Source organism: Liolophura sinensis, chromosome 11, assembly GCF_032854445.1.
Source record: "Liolophura sinensis isolate JHLJ2023 chromosome 11, CUHK_Ljap_v2, whole genome shotgun sequence".
Classification (NCBI taxonomy): Eukaryota; Metazoa; Mollusca; class Polyplacophora; order Chitonida; family Chitonidae; genus Liolophura; species Liolophura sinensis.
The window spans coordinates 2,103,201-2,127,470 of record NC_088305.1 but is presented as its reverse complement, the minus strand read 5'-3'; the positions used below and the strand labels follow the sequence as shown (position 1 = coordinate 2,127,470).

Below are 24,270 nucleotides of genomic sequence, written 5' to 3'. Positions count from 1 at the left end.
ATTCTATCACTCCAACGTAAATATTCTATTAGACTAACAGAATATTAGTTGAATAGGACAGAATGTTATGTTTTAATAACAGAACACAGTCCGGCATCTTTCAGACAACAGTCTTTCCTTTAAATTTTACAGATTTTTTTAGGGTATCATTTGGCATGTTTTTGATGGTCTCTTAAATAAAACCCGAAAGGCATGCATGGTCTCCTAATCAGTTCCATATAATACTTAGCCTATAACTGAAAAAGAATAAAAAATACGCTTTTAGACATGGATCGGTAGTTTAAGAATGCACACAGTTATGTGGACCTCTGTACAACTACATACGCTTACGTAACAGGCGCAATGGTGTCGATCACCTGATGTGCGAAGTCAGCACGCGTCACTTGACAACGCCATACAGTGTAAACGGTCGTCAGTATATGTATGATGTACGGAGTTTTTTAGGGTTTTTTTGACAGCTTGTTCTGTGAACTAGATATAGCTCATGTGTGTCTGAGTTACACGCCCATAATATTCTGCATAGAAATTTCAAACAGAGAAGCGAAGGGCCTGTCACCTGATATGTTAATTGCCTCGCAGTCTATGTGGATCTTTATTGTTTTGCTACGTCAGCGCGCATCACTTGACAACGCCATACAATGTGAACTGCCATCAATATATGTATAATGTACATATACAATGTAGTGTTTTTCTTAACAAAGCTTGTTTCATATTCGGTTCTGTGAACTAGATATAGCTTGTGTGTGTAGATTTACCGAATGCTAGTCCAGCGTTAAATTGCCTCTCTCCTATATTTTTTCTCACGAACTCGTGACATAAAACATAGTGCATGTGTTCTAATGTCACTGGGGTATTCCAGTTCATGCTGATATTTCTCCAAAATACGAATATTGGACAGTTGACGACGTGTATGCATTTCCATCTCTAACTCGAACAATACGGTACCTAACCTCCATTGTGCAGGTGTAAAACTCCTCACACACAAGAGCTTAGGAAGCGAATCAACTCAGCTGGTCGTAAGGAGTTAATCCCAGTCACTGATGGCCAAGTTGAGTCGAGTTGTGTCTTAAACTCTCGCGTGTATGCCGAACATTACATTTGAAGTAAAAGAAAGGTGACAAAATGAAGTAAGGTTTTCTTCAGACGAACAGCTGAAATAAAAGGTTCCGATAAAAGGTTTTTTTCCAATGGATGAATGAAGGCTTGGGGATTAACGTCGTACTTACCAATATTTCAGTCGTGAAGACGAGAAGTCATTAGGTGTATGTATGTATATATATAAATATTGTGTCTTCTTGTGGCAGGGCGAGTCCATTCGCCTAAGCGCTGCCGCCACTGAAGTATCGACGAAGACACCAGACATGACACCCTGCCCAGTCACATTATACTGACGCCTGGCCAACCTGTCCTGTTTCCTTGCTCTTACCTTTCTGCGCTCAGCGCCAAGTGAGACACCAACAAGTACCGGTTTTGGTCTTTGATATGATCTCAACACGGGTTTGATTCCATGACTACATGAACTCTAGGGACTCCCTCGTCATATGACTAAAATATTGTTAAGTACCCAAAGGATTATGGTTAAATCTGGACACCCACCCATAAATCTTACTACTGTCCAGTAAGGGTATGACATTAAACGCCAATCAAATAAATAAATCAATTAAACACTAATCAGGTAAATAAATAAAATAAAGAACAATTAAATAAATCAATAAATTGAAGAAGAATTAAATAAATAAATAAATTAAACAACAATAAAAAATAAATAAATCTGGACGTTTGTCAGGTACTCTGCAGTCATGGAAGTGGAACATTCACGAGTACAGTGTCAGACATAAATAAGATGAATAAATGACAGTCTGTGATTGGTCTGGTTGCACGGTGTTTGCACGGAAGCTGGGATGTACGCCCTGAGGGAGAGGTGGGTGCATGTCACGCAGGAGGACTTTGAACCGGCAGTAGCTAAGGTGGGCTTGCACACATCTTGTCACCATGTAGTATTAGGTCGCTGGTTTATTTTCAAGCTTATCCCACATCAGACAAAATATTCTGCTTTTCATTGGACAACAACGGTCACGTGGGGTACAGATGTATTCTCAAATCCTACAGAAGACGTCAGATCCTTCTGTTCGGGTCCAACGATCGCTAAAGCGATTCTCCAATGCATGGGTCTTCTGCACAGAACTGATGGGTCTTTGTAGGATAAATTTGTTACGTAGTGACTCAGTGATAGGGTACGTAAATATAAGGTGTCCATAATCCTCATATTGGGCCGAGGATTATTGACACTATATTCATGTATTTGTGTATCCTATCACTGAGTAACCATGTAACTAATAATCTAAAACTCCAATCAAATAAATAAATCCAGTTATCCAATAATCTCTATCGTGCTGCCTACTTTCAGTTTCTGGCAGGCCACGGTTAACTCGCCAGTGCCTGTGTCATACCTCGAGCGTCAGCAGGGAAATCAATATTACACAAAATGTTAGGAGTGGAATCTCTGAAAGCACTGCATTTATTGACCTCAAAATGTGCACACATGTAGGGCAGAATAACACGATGAGGACATTCCATCGTTGATTCGGTGTGAACATATTAAATACAGTAAATGACAAAATTTATGACTAAATGTATTGTCATCATTGTGTATTTGAATCAGTTTTAAACAAAATGTTTGGGGTGGTATCTTAAAAAGTACTGCATGTATTGACCTGAAGTTTTACATGCATATAAAGGACAATGATACCAGGTGATACTCCATAGTTGATGTTCTGGGTGCATGCTAATTACTGTAAATAACCAAATTCTCGATTTCAGTAATTATTTACTGAGCTGAAGTTTTGCATTCATGTTCCGCCTACAGGCGACCTCTTTGGTAGCCTTCCTAAAGTTTTGATTAAGCCAGCCATGTGTTATTGCACAAGTCAAATTCGAAGGCCTCATTTTTAAAAGACATCTACTTCGACAAAATGACAGAAGAAAGGGGAAAAAAACAATTGAATTTTGTAGTATGTTAATGATCAAATCTTGCTTGCTTATGGCTTACCACCATTGGCTGAGTAACTTTTCACTACCACACTGAGGTGCCATTTACCTGACATATCATAACTCCTCTCTGAACAATTCCTTTGCAATACTGAACAGACTTGACACCACGCCATGCCGTTGTGACATGTTTTTTACTGGCCTTGAAAGCATCGTTGAAAATATTTTATTTGGTTTGCATTCTAGCTGTACGAAAATGTAATTTCTACATGTGTGTTTTTTTCTGTACACAGGTTATGCAGAAGGATTCAGAAAAGAACATGTCTATAAAGAAACTATGGAAGTAATTAACAAAAAGGATCATCCCATTGCATTTGTGGAAGGATCTGTCGGTCATCATTGAACTTTTGCTGTTGTAAAACATCTCATTTGTAGTCAGGGGAGAGGACGTGTTATGAGAGCAAGGTACCAGTCAGCATGGCAGAATTTGAAATCGATACATGATTTCCATAACATAACACTTTAGACAATGAGACAAAAACAAGTTCAGTTTTGAAAAGTGAATATTATTATTGTCGGCAGATCGTAAAAGGTACTATTGTCCAGCAAGTGCATTACATGTATCTGTACACTTTTATAGGTTTGCGGAGGTCAGAAGCCTGTACGACATCTGAAATTTGTGTAATTCTGAAACTTTTGGCAACAAAAGACCTCAAGTTTTCATTTTTGCATTTGGGGTTTCTGAAGTAGCAACAGCTCAATTCAAAAACTGTCAAGCTAGTGGAAGGGTTTACAGAAGCTCGTGGAGTTAAAGCCTTGTTGTTGCAGTATTTGACCAGTTCTTGACTAATGTGGGTGGGGGGTAACCTCCATGGCCATGTGGTTAGCATGCTATTGCAACACAATACCCAGGAGCCTCTCACTAATGTAATAGCTGTGAGTTCAAGTCGAACTGGTGCAGTCTTCCTCTCCGGACGTTCATGGGAAGGTCTGCGGGTGGTCGTGGGGGGTTTCCCCGGGATCTGGTGAGTTTCCTTCCATTATATTGCTTGTCGCCGTGGCATAAGTGAAATGTTCTTGAGTAAATAGATAAATAGGGAACATGATTAGCAGCCAGTTTTTTGGTGTAGTTCTTCTTGACTTATGCATTGTGGACCATGATTTGTCACTATCCAAACACAAAATTTCGGTGTCCTATAAGTGAAATGTTCTTGAGTACTGCGCAAAACCCCAAATAAATGAATAAGTAAACAAAAACTTCGTTGTTTTGGTACTGGTTTTCTAATAAAAAAAATAAAACACGTGCCACAATTCTAGTCGCCATACCGTTACATATGAAGTTCCAAGGATCCATTTTGGAAAGCAGTTAGTAATGCACCTGACTGACAACTCAAAATTGTCGTATACGCCGACGACACGGCTCTTTTCAGGAAGTAAGAATGTCGATGGCTTACCCTAACCAAGCTGGATCTAAATGTAATGCATACAAAAATTATGGCTTTTGGAACATGTAAAAGACTTTCTTTTCTACTCCGGACCATATGCTCGATGCACCAGTGAACTAAGAACTCCTTCAAACATCAGACTATTATGGGTTTGGTTCGGTCCAAAGCTAAGGTAAGTTTACTTGGTTAAATTAATATCTCTGTGCTCTCTCGTGGTCGACGATATCTTATCGTCTTAACTATTTTATAGCAGTATCATACTGCCTCACTTCGCCTATTGATGTGTTATTTCGTCGAACTACAACAAGAAAATAAAGAACAACCACAAAAGCTGCAAAACAGGGCGGCAAGAGATATACTGCGGAACGGCAACCGCTCACTTGTAGAAGATATGCTAACCAAACATCACAGAAAGATTGGCGTACTTTATTATAGCATACGACAGAAACAAGTCTAAGACTGAAATCCCATGCTTTCTTGGCGCCAGCAACTGCACCTTTGATTACAGCGTCTCTTGTGAATCCAACAGCCCCTGCAGATTGTGCCGCAGCAAACAAACTTCCGGCATTCACCGTACCTCCGTACACGCTGGACTGGATGGCAGCTGCGACGGATCCAACGGCAACTACACCAGTGGTAAAAGCAAGCGCACCGAGTGTCAGGGGAGTTGCAGCTGCTTTCCCGCCTCCAATAGCAGCGCCCCACAAAATGTCCCAGCCTGAAAACAATGTTTCATGGGGGCAATTTTAAAGGATATAGTCAGAAAGGTGTTTATTCATTCGCTTATGTTTACGGAAGACTTGATTATTAGAAAGAAGCGCCAAAATAGAACCCCGTCACATTTCAAGACTTACAGAGAACCATGGAAGCAGAGCGCTAGTGTGTGCCTGGGTCACGTATACAGATCCTTTGTTTTTATTTTTTTATTTGCTGTGTTTTGTTTTCGCTATTAGAGGTGGGTAAAGGTTGAGGAGGCCCACATCACACCGAAATTAGACCCACATGTCCCTACATGAATAACACATGTCAAACATATTGTCATGGTGTAAACTGCATGAGAGATAATCACACCAAAATTAGACCCACATGTCCCTACATGAATAACACATGTCAAACATATTGTGATGGTGTTCCTACATGAATAACACGTGTCAAACATATTGTGATGGCGTCCCTACATGAATAACACGTCAAACATATTGTGATGGTGTAAACTGCATGAGAGATAATCACACCAAAATTAGACCCACATGTCCCTACATGAATAACACATGTCAAACATATTGTGATGGTGTAAACTGCATGAGAGATAATCACACCAAAATTAGACCCACATGTCCCTACATGAATAACACATGTCAAACATATTGTGATGGTGTAAACTGCATGAGAGATAATCACACCAAAATTAGACCCACATGTCCCTACATGAATAACACATGTCAAACATATTGTGATGGTGTTCCTACATGAATAACACGTGTCAAACATATTGTGATGGTGTCCCTACATGAATAACACATGTCAAACATATTGTGATGGTGTAAACTGCATGAGAGATAACCACACCAAAATTAGACCCACATGTCCCTACATGAATAACACATGTCAAACATATTGTGATGGTGTTCCTACATGAATAACACATGTCAAACATATTGTGATGGTGTAAACTGCATGAGAGATAATCACACCGAAATTAGACCCACATGTCCCTACATGAATAACACATGTCAAACATATTGTGATGGTGTAAACTGCATGAGAGATAATCACACCGAAATTAGACCCACATGTCCCTACATGAATAACACATCAAACATATTGTCATGGTGTAAACTGCATGAGAGATAATCACACCGAAATTAGACCCACATGTCCCTACATGAATAACACATGTCAAACATATTGTGATGGTGTAAACTGCATGAGAGATAATCACACCGAAATTAGACCCACATGTCCCTACATGAATAACATGTGTCAAACATATTGTGATGGTGTAAACTGCATGAGAGATAATCACACCGAAATTAGACCCACATGTCCCTACATGAATAACACATGTCAAACATATTGTCATGGTGTAAACTGCATGAGAGATAATCACACCGAAATTAGACCCACATGTCCCTACATGAATAACACATGTCAAACATATCGTCATGGTGTAAACTGCATGAGAGATAATCACACCGAAATTAGACCCACATGTCCCTACATGAATAACACGTGTCAAACATATTGTCATGGTGTAAACTGCATGAGAGATAATCACACCGAAATTAGACCCACATGTCCCTACATGAATAACACGTGTCAAACATATTGTGATGGTGTCCCTACATGAATAACACATGTCAAACATATTGTGATGGTGTCCCTACATGAATAACACGTCAAACATATTGTGATGGTGTCCCTACATGAATAACACGTCAAACATATTGTGATGGTGTCCCTACATGAATAACACATGTCAAACAAATTGTGATGGTGTCCCTACATGAATAACATGTGTCATACATATTGTGATGGTGTCCCTACATGAATAACATGTGTCATACATATTGTGATGGTGTCCCTACATGAATAACACATGTCAAACATATTGTGATGGTGTCCCTACATGAATAACACATGTCAAACATATTGTGATGGTGTCCCTACATGAATAACACGTCAAACATATTGTGATGGTGTCCCTACATGAATAACGCATGTGAAACATATTGTGATGGTGTCCCTACATGAATAATACATGTCAGACATATTGTGATGGTGTCCCTGCATGAATAACGTGTCAAACATATTGTGATGGTATCCCTACATGAATAACACATGTCAAACATATTGTGGTGTCCCTACATGAATAACACATGTCAAACATATTGTCATGGTGTCCCTACATGAATAACACATGTCAAACATATTGTGATGGTGTCCGTACGTGAATAACATGTGTCAAACATATTGTGATGGTGTCCCTACATGAATAACACATGTCAAACATATTGTCATGGTGTCCCTACATGAATAATACATGTCAAACATATTGTGATGGTGTCCCTACATGAATAACACATGTCAAACATATTGTGATGGTGTCCCTACATGAATAACACATGTCAAACATATTGTGGTGTCCCTACATGAATAACACATGTCAAACATATTGTGATGGTGTCCCTACATGAATAACACATGTCAAACATATTGTGATGGTGTCCCTACATGAATAACACGTCAAACATATTGTGATGGTGTCCCCACATGAATAACGCATGTGAAACATATTGTGATGGTGTCCCTACATGAATAACACATGTCAGACATATTGTGATGGTGTCCCTACATGAATAACACATGTCAAACATATTGTGATGGTGTCCCTACATGAATAACGCATGTGAAACATATTGTGATGGTGTCCCTACATGAATAATACATGTCAGACATATTGTGATGGTGTCCCTACATGAATAACACATGTCAAACATATTGTGATGGTGTCCCTACATGAATAACACATGTCAAACATATTGTGGTGTCCCTACATGAATAACACATGTCAAACATATTGTGATGGTGTCCCTACATGAATAACACATGTCAAACATATTGTCATGGTGTCCCTACATGAATAACACGTCAAACATATTGTGATGGTGTCCCTACATGAATAACGCATGTGAAACATATTGTGATGGTGTCCCTACATGAATAACACATGTCAAACATATTGTGATGGTGTCCCTACATGAATAACACATGTCAAACATATTGTGGTGTCCCTACATGAATAACACATGTCAAACATATTGTGATGGTGTCCCTACATGAATAACACATGTCAAACATATTGTGATGGTGTCCCTACATGAATAACACATCAAACATATTGTGATGGTGTCCCTACATGAATAACACATGTCAAACATATTGTGATGGTGTCCCTACATGAATAACACGTGTCAAACATATTGTGATGGTGTCCCTACATGAATAACATGTGTCAAACATATTGTGATGGTGTCCCTACATGAATAACACGTGTCAAACATATTGTGATGGTGTCCCTACATGAATAACACATGTCAAACATATTGTGGTGTCCCTACATGAATAACACATGTCAAACATATTGTGATGGTGTCCCTACATGAATAACACGTGTCAAACATATTGTGATGGTGTAAACTGCATGAGAGATAATTGCTGTGAGCCAATATACCAGCAATATTTGTCATCATGCACCTACTATTGGGTTTACAGGTGCCTTAAGCACACGCGAACAGACATACAAGCAATTACTCCAGTTTTGAATACATTTATTTCAGAAAGTTTTTCACATTTGTTTAAATGATGTAACTGACAAAAGATAAATTACTGTACCAGTAAATTATTACAGGAGAGCACTCGTAAGCAAATAATGCACATGTAAATACACCTGACTTCACCTTGAATCAGTATAGAAGTTTTCTAGTCGTACAACGCTTACGATCTAGCACTATATTGTATACGTGAACTACATCACTTCAACAATGTCGTAAGTGTTTAAAGAAGCTATCTACCGGAGAGGTTTTTCAAAAAACAAACAAAAACAAAAAAAAACCCCATAAAAAACAAAGCAACAAAAAATCATTTGCTAATCAAATTAATTTTCTTTACTTACCAAGAATAGGTCAAATTATAGCCTTCAGTAAGTATGAGACTTGTACTTGTTCTGTTTATAGCCTTCAAACAATTTGAAAGTCTGAAAAAGTTAAGAGGCCCACTTTATAAAGTTTAGAAACTCTATTACTGATTTTCAACAAAAGGGGCATAAGCTGATATTTTGTAAAATGTAATTATTCGGATCATTCTAATATAACAGTAAAATTTGGGCTGATGGAATTTTTGCCCAAAATATCCGGTACAGCCTCTTAAACAATCAGCAAATGCACAAAATGATAGCAAAAAGAATGTATATAATACAATAGGCAAACACAGTCCATTGTAAGTTAAACAAAAAATACACAAAACGTATATGTGATCAACATTGCAATAACATACATTCTAGGAAACCGTTATAATAACAACAACAAAAAATACCTCTTAAAACATAAAAGTACTAAATCTGTAATGTTTTTTTTTTTTTCCATAAAAAATTCTTCAATATAAACACATTTGCACGAATGGAGATAGAACATTGCTACCTGCAACAACGTCTGGGACTTTTTGATAGAAATAAATCTTGTGTGCACAAACTATTGTCATTTTGTAATAGAATATACGACTGTATTTCACCTATGTTTAGCACTGTTTGCGTGACACATATTGCTTTATTCTTACATCCATCTTACAGGGCCACCAAAGAATTGTTTGAATTGTGAAGTTTGATTAATTTCTTATTAGAAAAAAAAGTGTGAGCATCTACAGTGTGTATCTGGAAGTGCACTTTTACTTACCAAAGTTTAGGTGAAATACAGTATACCTTGACATAAAACAGGTAATGCCGCTAAATGAACTTTTTTCTGTTTTATCATGAAGGTAGTTAGAGTATATGTTATAGCCTCAATCAAATATGTTACCTTTCCAGAGGATAGGAAATAGTGATTAACTGTGGCAGACTTAACTGATCTCATCAAATATTCAGTGCCTGCCCTGGGGCTTTGTAACAAACTCGTCAACATGATATACATGTATGTGAATGTATAATTGTATACTAGCTATCAAACATTCAGTGCCTGCCCTGGGGCTTTGTAACAAACTCGTCAACATGATATACATGTATGTGAATGTACAATTGTGTACTCCTTATCAAACATTCAGTGCCTGCCCTGGGACTTTGTAACAAACTCGTCAACATGATATACATGTATGTGAATGTACAATTGTGTATTACTTATGACTTCAGATATAATTACATAAAAATTGTATACAATATACCATTTATTTATGTGGTACCTTATTTTACTGTACTCGTAGGTAACACGTTAACTGCATGTCCGTAAGGAACACATGCCTGTAAATCCTACAACAGATGTGCCTTTCTACACAGGTTAAAAAATGTGCTCAGCAGTTTTATGCAATTATAGTTATATTTTTTAATATATTTGTTAAACTTTATCTTGCACTCAACTTAATTTTATTAAGAATAAATTATAATTTAAGGTAAAAGGCACCTCTCTACACCTTAACTACTTTATAGTGTTGCTACACTGAAGTTCATTTAGTATCATACCAAAGACACCGGATATGACACCCATGCATCCAGTCTCATTGTCCTGACTTCACATCAGACACCCAGTTTCAGTGTGCTGACACTAGGCATGACACCCAGTCTCAGTCAGTGTGCTGACACCGGATTGGACAGCTATACACCTAGTCTCAGCGTGCTGACACAATATGGTGTTGGAATCCCCAAAATAAGACAGCAGTAAAACATAAACCAGATAGGTTTATAGGACAGTTAGAACAGAGAGATATGCATGATCTACATAAAACTCTAAACCAAGCTGAACAGCACAAGGTCACTGAAATCTCGTAGGACTGATCACATTTTGATCACGGAGCACAGGTCTTGGGGGTTTAGGCTCGGCAGGTTCATGGTTCTGAAGTTTGGAGGCAGGTCCTCCTGAATAGCGCTTCGCTGAAGGGAGACCACTCTGCAAAACCTTCTCCAATTTGTTCAACTGGTGATGGGCTGAAAAATCAAGGCCTTTAGTTATTTACGTACTTGGCGGGGAGGGGCGGGGCGGGGCGGGGCGGGGCGGGGCGGCTTACTTACCTTCGGTAAGTCGTCTCAGTGATGTAGCACTAAATAAAAGAGCGGTGGAAATCCGTCCTGCAACAAGGAGGCACATTACACGTACATGCACCCTAAGGATTCCTTCGTCGTCATATGACTGAAAAATTGTTGAGTACGACGTTAAACCCCAAGCACTCACTCACTCACTCAAACAAAATACAAGTATATTTTAAAATGCTAAACATCTCAAATGCATTTTATGCGTAATTATTTTTGTGTGCCCGAAAAATTATGAGGGTCAAGAGAATGATATTAGTAATATCAGTAATTGAACAGTGGACTAAGGTGTACTTTGAAACGCGCAGAAAGTTTGGTGTTGATTATTTGCTTGATTGTGGCTTAACATCGCATTCACCATCATTTCAGTCATGTGATACGACAATGTCTCCTTGCAGCAGGCCGGATCCAATGCCCACATTTTTTCTGTCAAAACTCTAACATGAAATCCTCTTGTTAATCATACATGTGGGTGTATATAATGATCCCCTTGTTTAACACACTTGTGGGTATATATAATGATCCTCTTGTTAATCATACATGTGGGTGTATATAATGATCCTCTTGTTAATCATACATGTGAGTGTATATAATGATCCTCTTGTTAATCATACATGTGGGTATATATAATGATCCCCTTGTTTAACACACTTGTGGGTATATATAATGATCCTCTTGTTAATCATATATGTGGGTGTATATAATGATCCTCTTGTTAATCATACATGTGAGTGTATATAATGATCCTCTTGTTAATCATACATGTGGGTATATATAATGATCCTCTTGTTAATCATATATGTGGGTGTATATAATGATCCTCTTGCTAATCATACATGTGAGTGTATATAATGATCCTCTTGTTAATCATACATGTGGGTATATATAATGATCCCCTTGTTTAACACACTTGTGGGTATATATAATGATCCTCTTGTTAATCATATATGTGGGTGTATATAATGATCCTCTTGTTAATCATACATGTGAGTGTATATAATGATCCCCTTGTTTAACACACTTGTGGGTATATATAATGATCCTCTTGTTAATCATATATGTGGGTGTATATAATGATCCCCTTGTTAATCATACATGTGAGTGTATATAATGATCCTCTTGTTAATCATACATGTGGGTATATATAATGATCCCCTTGTTTAACACACTTGTGGGTATATATAATGATCCTCTTGTTAATCATACATGTGAGTGTATATAATGATCCTCTTGTTAATCATACATGTGGGTGTATATAATGATCCTCTTGTTAATCATACATGTGGGTGTATGTAATGATCCTCTTGTTAATCATACATGTGGGTATATATAATGATCCCCTTGTTTAACACACTTGTGGGTATATATAATGATCCTCTTGTTAATCATACATGTGGGTGTATACAATGATCCCCTTGTTAATCATACATGTGAGTGTATATAATGATCCTCTTGTTAATCATACATGTGAGTGTATATAATGATCCTCTTGTTAATCATACATGTGGGTGTATATAATGATCCTCTTGTTAATCATACATGTGGGTGTATGTAATGATCCTCTTGTTAATCATACATGTGGGTATATATAATGATCCTCTTGTTTATCATACATGTGGGTATATATAATGATCCTCTTGTTAATCATACATGTGGGTATATATAATGATCATCTTGTTAATCATACATGTGGGTATATATAATGATCCTCTTGTTAATCATACATGTGGGTATATATAATGATCCTCTTGTTAATCATACATGTGAGTATATATAATGATCCTCTTGTTAATCATACATGTGGGTATATATAATGATCCTCTTGTTAATCATACATGTGGGTGTATATAATGATCCTCTTGTTAATCATACATGTGGGTGTATATAATGATCCTCTTGTTTATCATACATGTGGGTATATATAATGATCGTCTAGTTAATCATACATGTGGGTATATATAATGATCCTCTTGTTAATCATGTATGTGGGTATATATAATGATCCTCTTGTTAATCATACATGTGGGTATATATAATGATCCTCTGTTAATCATACATGTGGGTGTATATAATGATCCTCTTGTTAATCATACATGTGGGTATATATAATGATCCTCTTGTTTATCACACATGTGGGTGTATATAATGATCCTCTTGTTAATCATACATGTGGGTATATATAATGATCCTCTTGTTTATCATACATGTGGGTATATATAATGATCCTCTTGTTAATCATACATGTGGGTATATATAATGATCCTCTTGTTAATCATACATGTGGGTATATATAATGATCCTCTTGTTAATCATACATGTGGGTATATATAATGACCCTCTTGTTAATCATGTATGTGGGTATATATAATGATCCTCTTGTTAATCATACATGTGGGTGTATATAATGACCCTCTTGTTAATCATACATGTGGGTATATATAATGATCCTCTTGTTAATCATACATGTGGGTATATATAATGATCCTCTTGTTAATCATACATGTGGGTATATATAATGATCCTCTTGTTAATCATACATGTGGGTATATATAATGACCCTCTTGTTAATCATACATGTGGGTGTATATAATGATCATCTTGTTAATCATACATGTGGGTATATATAATGATCCTCTTGTTAATCATACATGTGGGTGTATATAATGATCATCTTGTTAATCATACATGTGGGTGTATATAATGATCATCTTGTTAATCATACATGTGGGTATATATAATGATCCTCTTGTTAATCATACATGTGGGTATATATAATGATCCTCTTGTTAATCATACATGTGGGTATATATAATGACCCTCTTGTTAATCATACATGTGGGTGTATATAATGATCATCTTGTTAATCATACATGTGGGTATATATAATGATCCTCTTGTTAATCATACATGTGGGTGTATATAATGATCATCTTGTTAATCATACATGTGGGTATATATAATGATCCTCTTGTTAATCATACATGTGGGTATATATAATGACCCTCTTGTTAATCATACATGTGGGTGTATATAATGATCCTCTTGTTAATCATACATGTGGGTGTATATAATGATCATCTTGTTAATCATACATGTGGGTGTATATAATGATCCTCTTGTTAATCATACATGTGGGTATATATAATGATCCTCTTGTTAATCATGTATGTGGGTATATATAATGATCCTCTTGTTAATCATACATGTGGGTATATATAATGATCCTCTTGTTAATCATACATGTGGGTATATATAATGATCCTCTTGTTAATCATACATGTGGGTATATATAATGATCCTCTTGTTAATCATGTATGTGGGTATATATAATGATCCTCTTGTTAATCATACATGTGGGTATATATAATGATCCTCTTGTTAATCATACATGTGGGTATATATAATGATTAGTATTATCCATAATCAATGACTTCTTTCCTCATGTGTTTCTTTTACAGGATTTGTAAGGGGTATTTTCAGTATTTTGTATTACCGATACAGATTTGTTACATCATATGACAACAATGTGGCACAGCAGGACGTTACCACGATGTTCCGTGTATGTACAGTGCATGTGTGTATGCTTGGGGCTTAACGTCATACGTAACAATTTTTAATATATCACACCGAGGAGTCATTAGGTGTGTGTACATATACTGTGTCTTCTTGTGGCTGGGTGAGTCCATGCAGCCAAAATCATGCCAAAGACACCAGGTATTATATGAACACCAGACCATCAAGTTCTGTTTTCCTGTTCTAAACTCTCAATGCTGAGTGCTAAGCGAGGCAGCAACAAATACCACCGAAACTCTTGTACTGGCAGTATAGTTGTTTGCCAGTGCCACACAAACCTCTGTCTCAATGCTGAGTGCTAAGCCAGGCAGCAACAAGTACCACGGAAACTCTTGTACTGGCAGGATAGTTGTTTGCCAGTGCCACACATACCTGTCTCAATGCTGAGTGCTAACAAGTACCACTGAAACTCTTGTACTGGCAGGATAGTTGTTTGCCAGTGCCACACATACCTGTCTCAATGCTGAGTGCTAACAAGTACCACTAAAACTCTTGTACTGACAGGATAGTTGCTTGCCCGTGCCACACATACCTGTCTCAATGCTGAGCCTCAAGTGAGGCAGCAACCAGTACAACTCGAACTCTTGTATTGGCAGTATACGTGTAGTTGCTTGTGAATGCCAAACATACCTCTGTTTACTATGTTTTCCAGGTCATTTTTGGCCAGACAGTTCCCCTCGTAAAGTTCACGCAACTCTGAAGAGAGGAAATATAGTTGAAATTAATATTTATGTTATGCATTTTTATTATTATGTTAATGAAATTATTTATGTCATTGTTGCTCAACACCACACTCAAACATCTCTTAATCACGGGTTTATGCCTGTGGCCAGTGTTATGGATGGAGAAAATCAGAGTGAGCCACCAACCTTAAATCAGTAACCTAAATCTACATGTAGGTGTGTTACCTGTAACACTGTTGGCTAGATCCAGTCTCATCTCTGACACACCTGGCATCTGATCCAGGTGGGTTACCTGTAATACTGTTGGTTAGATCCAATCTCTCATCTCTGACACACCTGGCATCTGATCCCAGTTTGTTACCTGTAATACTGTTGGTTAGATCCAATCTCTTCTCTCTGACACACCTGGCATCTGATCCAGGAGTGTTACCTGTAATACTGCTTACTAGATCCAGTCTCTTCTCTCTGACACACCTGGCATCTGATCCAGGTTTGTTACCTGTAATACTGTTGGTTAGATCCAATCTCTCATCTCTGACACACCTGGTATCTGATCCAGGTTTGTTACCTGTAATACTGTTGGTTAGATCCAATCTCTTCTCTCTGACACACCTGGCATCTGATCCAGGAGTGTTACCTGTAATACTGCTTACTAGATCCAGTCTCTTCTCTCTGACACACCTGGCATCTGATCCAGGTTTGTTACCTGTAATACTGTTGGTTAGATCCAATCTCTTCTCTCTGACACACCTGGCATCTGATCCAGGAGTGTTACCTGTAATACTGCTTACTAGATCCAGTCTCTTCTCTCTGACACACCTGGCATCTGATCCAAGTTTGTTACCTGTAATACTGTTGGTTAGATCCAATCTCTCATCTCTGACACACCTGGTATCTGATCCAGGTTTGTTACCTGTAATACTGTTGGTTAGATCCAATCTCTCATCTCTGACACGCCTGGCATCTGATCCAGGAGTGTTACCTGTAATACTGCTTACTAGATCCAGTCTCTTCTCTCTGACACACCTGGCATCTGATCCAGGTTTGTTACCTGTAATACTGTTGGTTAGATCCAATCTCTCATCTCTGACACACCTGGCATCTGATCCAGGAGTGTTACCTGTAATACTGCTTACTAGATCCAGTCTCTTCTCTCTGACACACCTGGCATCTGATCCAGGTTTGTTACCTGTAATACTGTTGGTTAGATCCAATCTCTCATCTCTGACACGCCTGGCATCTGATCCAGGTGGGTTACCTGTAATACTGTTGGTTAGATCCAATCTCTCATCTCTGACACGCCTGGCATCTGATCCAGGAGTGTTACCTGTAATACTGTTGGTTAGATCCAATCTCTCATCTCTGACACGCCTGGCATCTGATCCAGGAGTGTTACCTGTAATACTGCTTACTAGATCCAGTCTGTTCTCTCTGACACACCTGGCATCTGATCCAGGAGTGTTACCTGTAATACTGTTGGTTAGATCCAATCTCTCATCTCTGACACGCCTGGCATCTGATCCAGGAGTGTTACCTGTAATACTGCTTACTAGATCCAGTCTGTTCTCTCTGACACACCTGGCATCTGATCCAGGTTTGTTACCTGTAATACTGTTGACTAGATCCAGTCTTAGTCCTCTCTGGCCTCACCCTTAATCAAATCCAAGTGTCTTACCTGTAATACTGTTGACTAAGTCTTGTTCTCCCTCCCCCATTGGTTTACACAAAACAGGTGTTCTCAATGTGTCACAAGAGTTTGGAAAATCCAAGTGTCTTACCTGTAATACTGTTGACTAAGTCTTGATCTCTCTCCCTCATTGGTTTACAAAGAGACAGGTGTTCTGAATGTGTCACAAGAGTTTGGAAAATCCTGGAAATAATGCATCACATTTCACATAAGACACATAAGGACGGAAATTCTTGCATTTATGAAAATCACAGTGAGCGTTTGAACTGAAGTCGCCATAGATAAGAATTTTAAAGAAAATTACTCTTTGTCCCTCACAGGTTTGAGGGATGGTCTGACAGCAACCTGCGGATGGCCGTGGGTTTCCCCTGGGCTCTGCCCGGTTTCCTCCCACCATAATGCTGGCTGCCATCGTATGTGTGAAATATTCTTGAGTACGGTGTAAAACATCGATCAAATAAATAAACAAATCAATCAATCAAATAAATAGTCCCACAGGTACTCTGTAAGGGACCTCATCCACCACTTAACAATGGAATATGGCCCTCATTTTTAGTGTGCTCACCACGCCTGCACAGCCTGAGCTCAATACCTGTGTGCAAACCCTGAGCTCAATACCTGTGTGCAAACCCTGAGCTCAATACCTGTGTGCAAACCCTGAGCTCAATACCTGTGTGCAAACCCTGAGCTCAATACCTGTGTGCAAACCCTGAGCTCAATACCTGTGTGCAAACCTGGAGCTCAATACCTGTGTGCAAAGCTCAGTACATGCAGTACTTTTTAAGATACCACCCCTAACATTTTGTTTACCGTTGCTTTCCCTGTTATCAAAAGTTGATGCTTGGGGTATGAACAAGCTACACCTGCACTCTGTACTAAAAATGACTGTTTCAGCACTACAGGTGTTCTTTAGTACAATAAGTGTGATGCTACTACATGTACAAAGCTGTCTTACAAATAACTTTCCTGCATTTCGATGACCTACCTCCTACCACGTATGGACCAAGTTACCTTTGTTCTTCGTTGCTTTCTGTCTGTAATGCCCGTATGACAGCCATCATCTGGAGTAATCTCCCTTTGATCACCTCCACTTGACCTCTGACCTCTGTTCTACTCTGAGAGCTGCAAGCATTCTCCTTGTCTTGCCTCTGAGATCCACATCTAAATATGAGAAAGCACATGATCTGTACATGTCATGCTATGATTTGCTAGCAATACATCATCACCTCTCAGTCACTTTAAACAATTTCTTTCTTTCTTTTTTTTTTTTTAAAAGAGGTGCAGGTTCAAACCCAGCCTTGAAGACAGACTTATTCACATACCACTCCTCACACTAGTTGTGGGGCCTTGAAGACAGACTTATTTACATACCACTTCTCACACTAGTTGTGCGGCCTTGTACACAGACTTATTCACATACCATTCCTCACACTAGTTGTGGGGCCTTGAAGACAGACTTATTTACATACCACTCCTCACACTAGTTGTGGGGCCTTGAAGACAGACTTATTTACATACCACTCCTCACACTACTTGTGGGGCCTTGAAGACAGACTTATTCACATACCACTCCTCACACTAGTTGTGGGGCCTTGAAGACAGACTTATTTACATACCACTCCTCACACTAGTTGTGGGGCCTTGAAGACAGACTTATTCACATACCACTCCTCACACTAGTTGTGTGGCCTTGAAGACAGACTTATTTACATACCACTCCTCACACTAGTTGTGGGGCCTTGAAGACAGACTTATTCACATACCACTCCTCACACTAGTTGTGTGGCCTTGAAGACAGACTTATTTACATACCACTCCTCACACTAGTTGTGGGGCCTTGAAGACAGACTTATTCACATTCCACTCCTCACACTAGTTGTGGGGCCTTGAAGAGACTTATTTACATACCACTCCTCACACTAGTTGTGGGGCATTGAAGACAGACTTATTTACATACCACTTCTCACACTAGTTGTGGGGCCTTGAAGACAGACTTATTTACATACCACTCCTCACACTAGTTGTGGGGCCTTGAAGACAGACTTATTCACATACCACTCCTCACACTAGTTGTGGGGCCTTGAAGACAGACTTATTCACATACCACTACTCACACTAGTTGTGGGGCCTTGTACACAGACTTACTTACATACCACTCCTCACCCTAGTTGTGGGGCCTTAAAGACAGACTTATTTACATACCACTCCTCACACTAGTTGTGGGGCCTTGTACACAGACTTATTTACATACCACTCCTCACACTAGTTGTGGGGCCTTGTACACAGACTTATTTACATACCACTCCTCACACTAGTTGTGGGGCCTTGAAGACAGATTTATTCACATACCACTCCTCACACTAGTTGTGGGGCCTTGAAGACAGACTTATTTACATACCACTTCTCACACTAGTTGTGCGGCCTTGTACACAGACTTATTCACATACCACTCCTCACACTAGTTGTGGGGCCTTGTACACAGACTTATTTGCATACCACTCCTCACACTAGTTGTGCGGCCTTGTACACAGACTTATTTACATACCACTTCTCACACTAGTTGTGGGGCCTTGAAGACAGACTTATTTACATACCACTTCTTACACTAGTTGTGCGGCCTTGTACACAGACTTATTCACATACCACTCCTCACACTAGTTGCGGGGCCTTAAAGACAGACTTATTTACATACCACTCCTCACACTAGTTGTGGGGCCTTGTACACAGACTTATTTACATACCACTCCTCACACTAGTTGTGCGGCCTTGTACACAGACTTATTTACATACCACTTCTCACACTACTTGTGGGGCCTTGAAGACAGACTTATTCACATACCACTTCTCACACTAGTTGTGGGGCCTTGAAGACAAACTTATTTACATACCACTCCTCACACTAGTTGTGGGGCCTTGAAGACAGACTTATTCACATACCACTTCTCACACTAGTTGTGGGGCCTTGAAGACAAACTTATTTACATACCACTCCTCACACTAGTTGTGGGGCATTGAAGACAGACTTATTCACATACCACTCCTCACACTAGTTGTGTGGCCTTGAAGACAGACTTATTTACATACCACTCCTCACACTAGTTGTGAGGCCTTGAGGACAGACTTATTTACATACCACTCCTCACACTAGTTGTGGGGCCTTGAAGACAGACTTATTCACATTCCACTCCTCACACTAGTTGTGGGGCCTTGAACATGGACTTATTTACATACCACTCCTCACACTAGTTGTGGGGCCTTGAAGACAGACTTATTTACATACCACTTCTCACACTAGTTGTGCGGCCTTGTACACAGACTTATTCACATACCACTCCTCACACTAGTTGTGGGGCCTTGAAGACAGACTTATTCACATACCACTCCTCACACTAGTTGTGGGGCCTTGAAGACAGACTTATTTACATACCACTCCTCACACTAGTTGTGGGGCATTGAAGACAGACTTATTTACATACCACTTCTCACACTAGTTGTGGGGCCTTGAAGACAGACTTATTTACATACCACTCCTCACACTAGTTGTGGGGCCTTGAAGACAGACTTATTCACATACCACTCCTCACACTAGTTGTGGGGCCTTGAAGACAGACTTATTTACATACCACTCCTCACACTAGTTGTGGGGCATTGAAGACAGACTTATTCACATACCACTCCTCACACTAGTTTTGCGGCCTTGAAGACAGACTTATTTACATACCACTCCTCACACTAGTTGTGGGGCCTTGAAGACAGACTTATTCACATACCACTCCTCACACTAGTTGTGGGGCCTTGAAGACAGACTTATTTACATACCACTCCTCACACTAGTTGTGGGGCCTTGAGGACAGACTTATTTACATACCACTTCTCACACTAGTTGTGGGGCCTTGAAGACAGACTTATTTACATACCACTCCTCACACTAGTTGTGGGGCCTTGAAGACAGACTTATTCACATACCACTCCTCACACTAGTTGTGGGGCCTTGAAGACAAACTTATTTACATACCACTCCTCACACTAGTTGTGGGGTATTGAAGACAGACTTGTTGACATACCACTCCTCACACTAGTTGTGCGGCCTTGAAGACAGACTTATTTGCATACCACTTCTCACACTAGTTTTGCGGCCTTGTACACAGACTTATTCACATACCACTCCTCACACTAGTTGTGGGGCCTTGTACACAGACTTATTTACATACCACTCCTCACACTAGTTGTGGGGCCTTGTACACAGACTTATTCACATACCACTTCTCACACTAGTTGTGGGGCCTTGAAGACAGACTTATTCACATACCACTCCTCACACCAGTTGTGGGGCCTTGAGGACAGACTTATTCACATACCACTCCTCACACTAGTTGTGTGGCCTTGAAGACAAACTTATTTACATACCACTCCTCACACTAGTTGTGGGGCCTTGAAGACAAACTTATTCACATACCACTCCTCACACTAGTTGTGGGGCCTTGTACACAGACTTATTTACATACCACTCCTCACACTAGTTGTGGGGCCTTGTATACAGACTTATTCACATACCACTTCTCACACTAGTTGTGGGGCCTTGAAGACAGACTTATTTACATTCCACTCCTCACACTAGTTGTGGGGCCTTGAAGACAGACTTATTTACATACCACTCCTCACACTAGTTGTGGGGCCTTGAAGACAGACTTATTTACATTCCACTCCTCACACTAGTTGTGCGGCCTTGTACACAGACTTATTCACATACCACTCCTCACACTAGTTGTGGGGCCTTGAAGACAGACTTATTTACATTCCACTCCTCACACTAGTTGTGCGGCCTTGTACACAGACTTATTCACATACCACTCCTCACACTAGTTGTGGGGCCTTGAAGACAGACTTATTTACATACCACTCCTCACACCAGTTGTGGGGCTTGGTGACATTAAGCGGTCGACAACACTGATATGGCTGTTTATGCCATGTAATTGTCCTTGCAGGCGACTTCCTCCACCAATACAGTGTGCATTTCTGTGCACCATATGTGGAAAAGTTTGTCAGTTTCCACCTTCCATATAAGTGAACATTTTTTGAGTAAGGCATTTATCAAACATATAAAATATCCTACATAACCAGAGCAACTTGGCAGGCCATTTACAAATCTCCTGACAAAGCAACAATCTAGTTGCCCTCCACCAATGAAAACAAAGCTTACAAAGCTAATAAATGAAACCACAGGGCCAGGATTACACTCACAGTTTTTCTACAGAGTACTGAAGCTGTATGGCATCATCTTTCAGGTGGCAGAAGTGACATTTTTTCACAGAGTAGTCTCCCTTCAATCTGTCCGCCAGTGCCTGTCTCAGAATATACAATTATTACACAAATTAGACATTGATCAGATTGTCATCAAAATTTTGATTTTGAAATCTTTTGTAAATAAAAACTACCATAATTTAAACAAATGTTAACAAGTTAGAATTTACAGTTTATTGGAGTATATTCATGACATGTTTTAAAAAGCAAACATATCGGAATGATTTTTGTGAGGATGGAAGGCAATTGCTCACATCATCCAAAATAGATGGGTAAATTTTTAATGTTTTTCTGTTTAATTGTTCATCAATGTTTTTCTGTTTGAATACAGTTTTTTTTGCTTGGTTTTTTTTTTCCTCTCTACAAGATGGCAGCAGGATAAATTATTTCCTCCTGATGACAATCACTCTTATTGAAAATTTTATATGGTGCTGATGTATGAAAAAACAGCTATTTTTTATCTAGCAAATTTACACACAATCATGTTACCAGAAAGAGTGATTGCAATTTTCTCTGTGAATATGTAGCATACGTGTGTGAAATAATCACCTGCGGGTGGTCATTGGTTTTCCCCGGGCCCTGTCCGGTAAATACCTCCCACCATCATGCTGGCTACTGTCATAAATGTGAAACATTCTTAAGTATGGGCTAAACACACCAATCAAATAAATGAATAAATAAAAATTCAAAAAAAAAAAAAATGATCTGATTTCAATTTACCAATTTATGCGTAATTCAACTCTTATTTTCAAACATAAATTTTGAGCCTTTTCCTATCCGGCCATTGTAAATGTATATCTTTAATGTATCTGCTATGTCAGTGTTTTAAAATAATATAGCGAATTGGGTCCATTTAGACTCTGCTGTACAGCTCAATTAAATAAGTCTCTCAATTTCACAAGAGGGCTGGATTTTCACAAACTGATGTGGCTAAAAGGTATGATTTTACGGTGGCTGCTAGATTGAAATGCAAATTACTAAGTCATGTCAATCATGCCATTTGAAACTACTGTAAAATCAAGCCTTTCGGCCGAGTTAGTTTGCAAGAGTCAGAATGTTTTTAGACCAAACGGGTAGATTCACAAGACAACTGAAAAGCGGACGTATGTCTATTGACTTGTTGAACGTCACAAATGATATGTCAAACGTCTTGACGACTCGACCTGTATACCTCACGTCGAACATATACTTCCCCTCTACTGACATCCAAGCTTCGTAAAAACTATAAAATGAATAAGTTAGTTTCTCTTCTAAGTCTCTAGACTAGTATCATTAGAGTTGTAGATAGCGCTGGAGGCCATGCCCTTGCCTTGGTCAGTTACCGCTAGGCGGATTCAAACGGAGGTAAACAGCAGCTATAATAAAGTGACAGGGATACCCTGATAAAAGGTGGGTTCTAAAAAACCTTATGCCATAAACAGCGCGTCATAATAATTTTAACAAGTGAGACATAAAAACGACACCTGTAAAAATTCCATTCCCTCGTCCACCTGCATTTTCAACTTTCGCGGGTAAACCATTGCGTCCCACTTCCTGGTTTCATTTGATTGGCCAACGGTAAACCGATGCCCAGACGTTGATTTACAAGTGTTAGAACATTAACGCTTTAAATCATCCCAGTAAATAAAAAAAGTACAGATAATTTACACCCAGATGTCGGTTTTAATAATTTCTAGTGTCATGTCTCGAGTTGACGGGTTAAAATATCACCATATCTTGCATCAACGCATTCTGCAATAGCTACTCGTAAAAAGTGCATAGCGTATTCGCGCGACTATTTTTGACCAATCAGGCGGTGGCATC

The 24,270-nt window shown here is 39.1% G+C and overlaps 1 protein-coding gene across 1 annotated transcript; it reads right to left on the bottom strand.

Moving 5' to 3' along the window:
• Positions 1-10,605: 10,605 nt before the first annotated feature.
• LOC135477941 (uncharacterized) lies at positions 10,606-23,947 on the bottom strand. The gene is made up of 6 exons (XM_064758170.1): positions 23,931-23,947; positions 22,408-22,508; positions 18,178-18,327; positions 17,258-17,349; positions 15,427-15,492; positions 10,606-11,121 (listed from the first exon to the last, which is right to left on the bottom strand). Exons 1-6 carry the CDS (start codon positions 23,943-23,945, stop codon positions 10,949-10,951), a joined length of 597 nt encoding a protein of 198 aa, XP_064614240.1. The 5' UTR covers positions 23,946-23,947; the 3' UTR covers positions 10,606-10,948.
• Between the last annotated feature and the right edge of the window lie 323 nt (positions 23,948-24,270).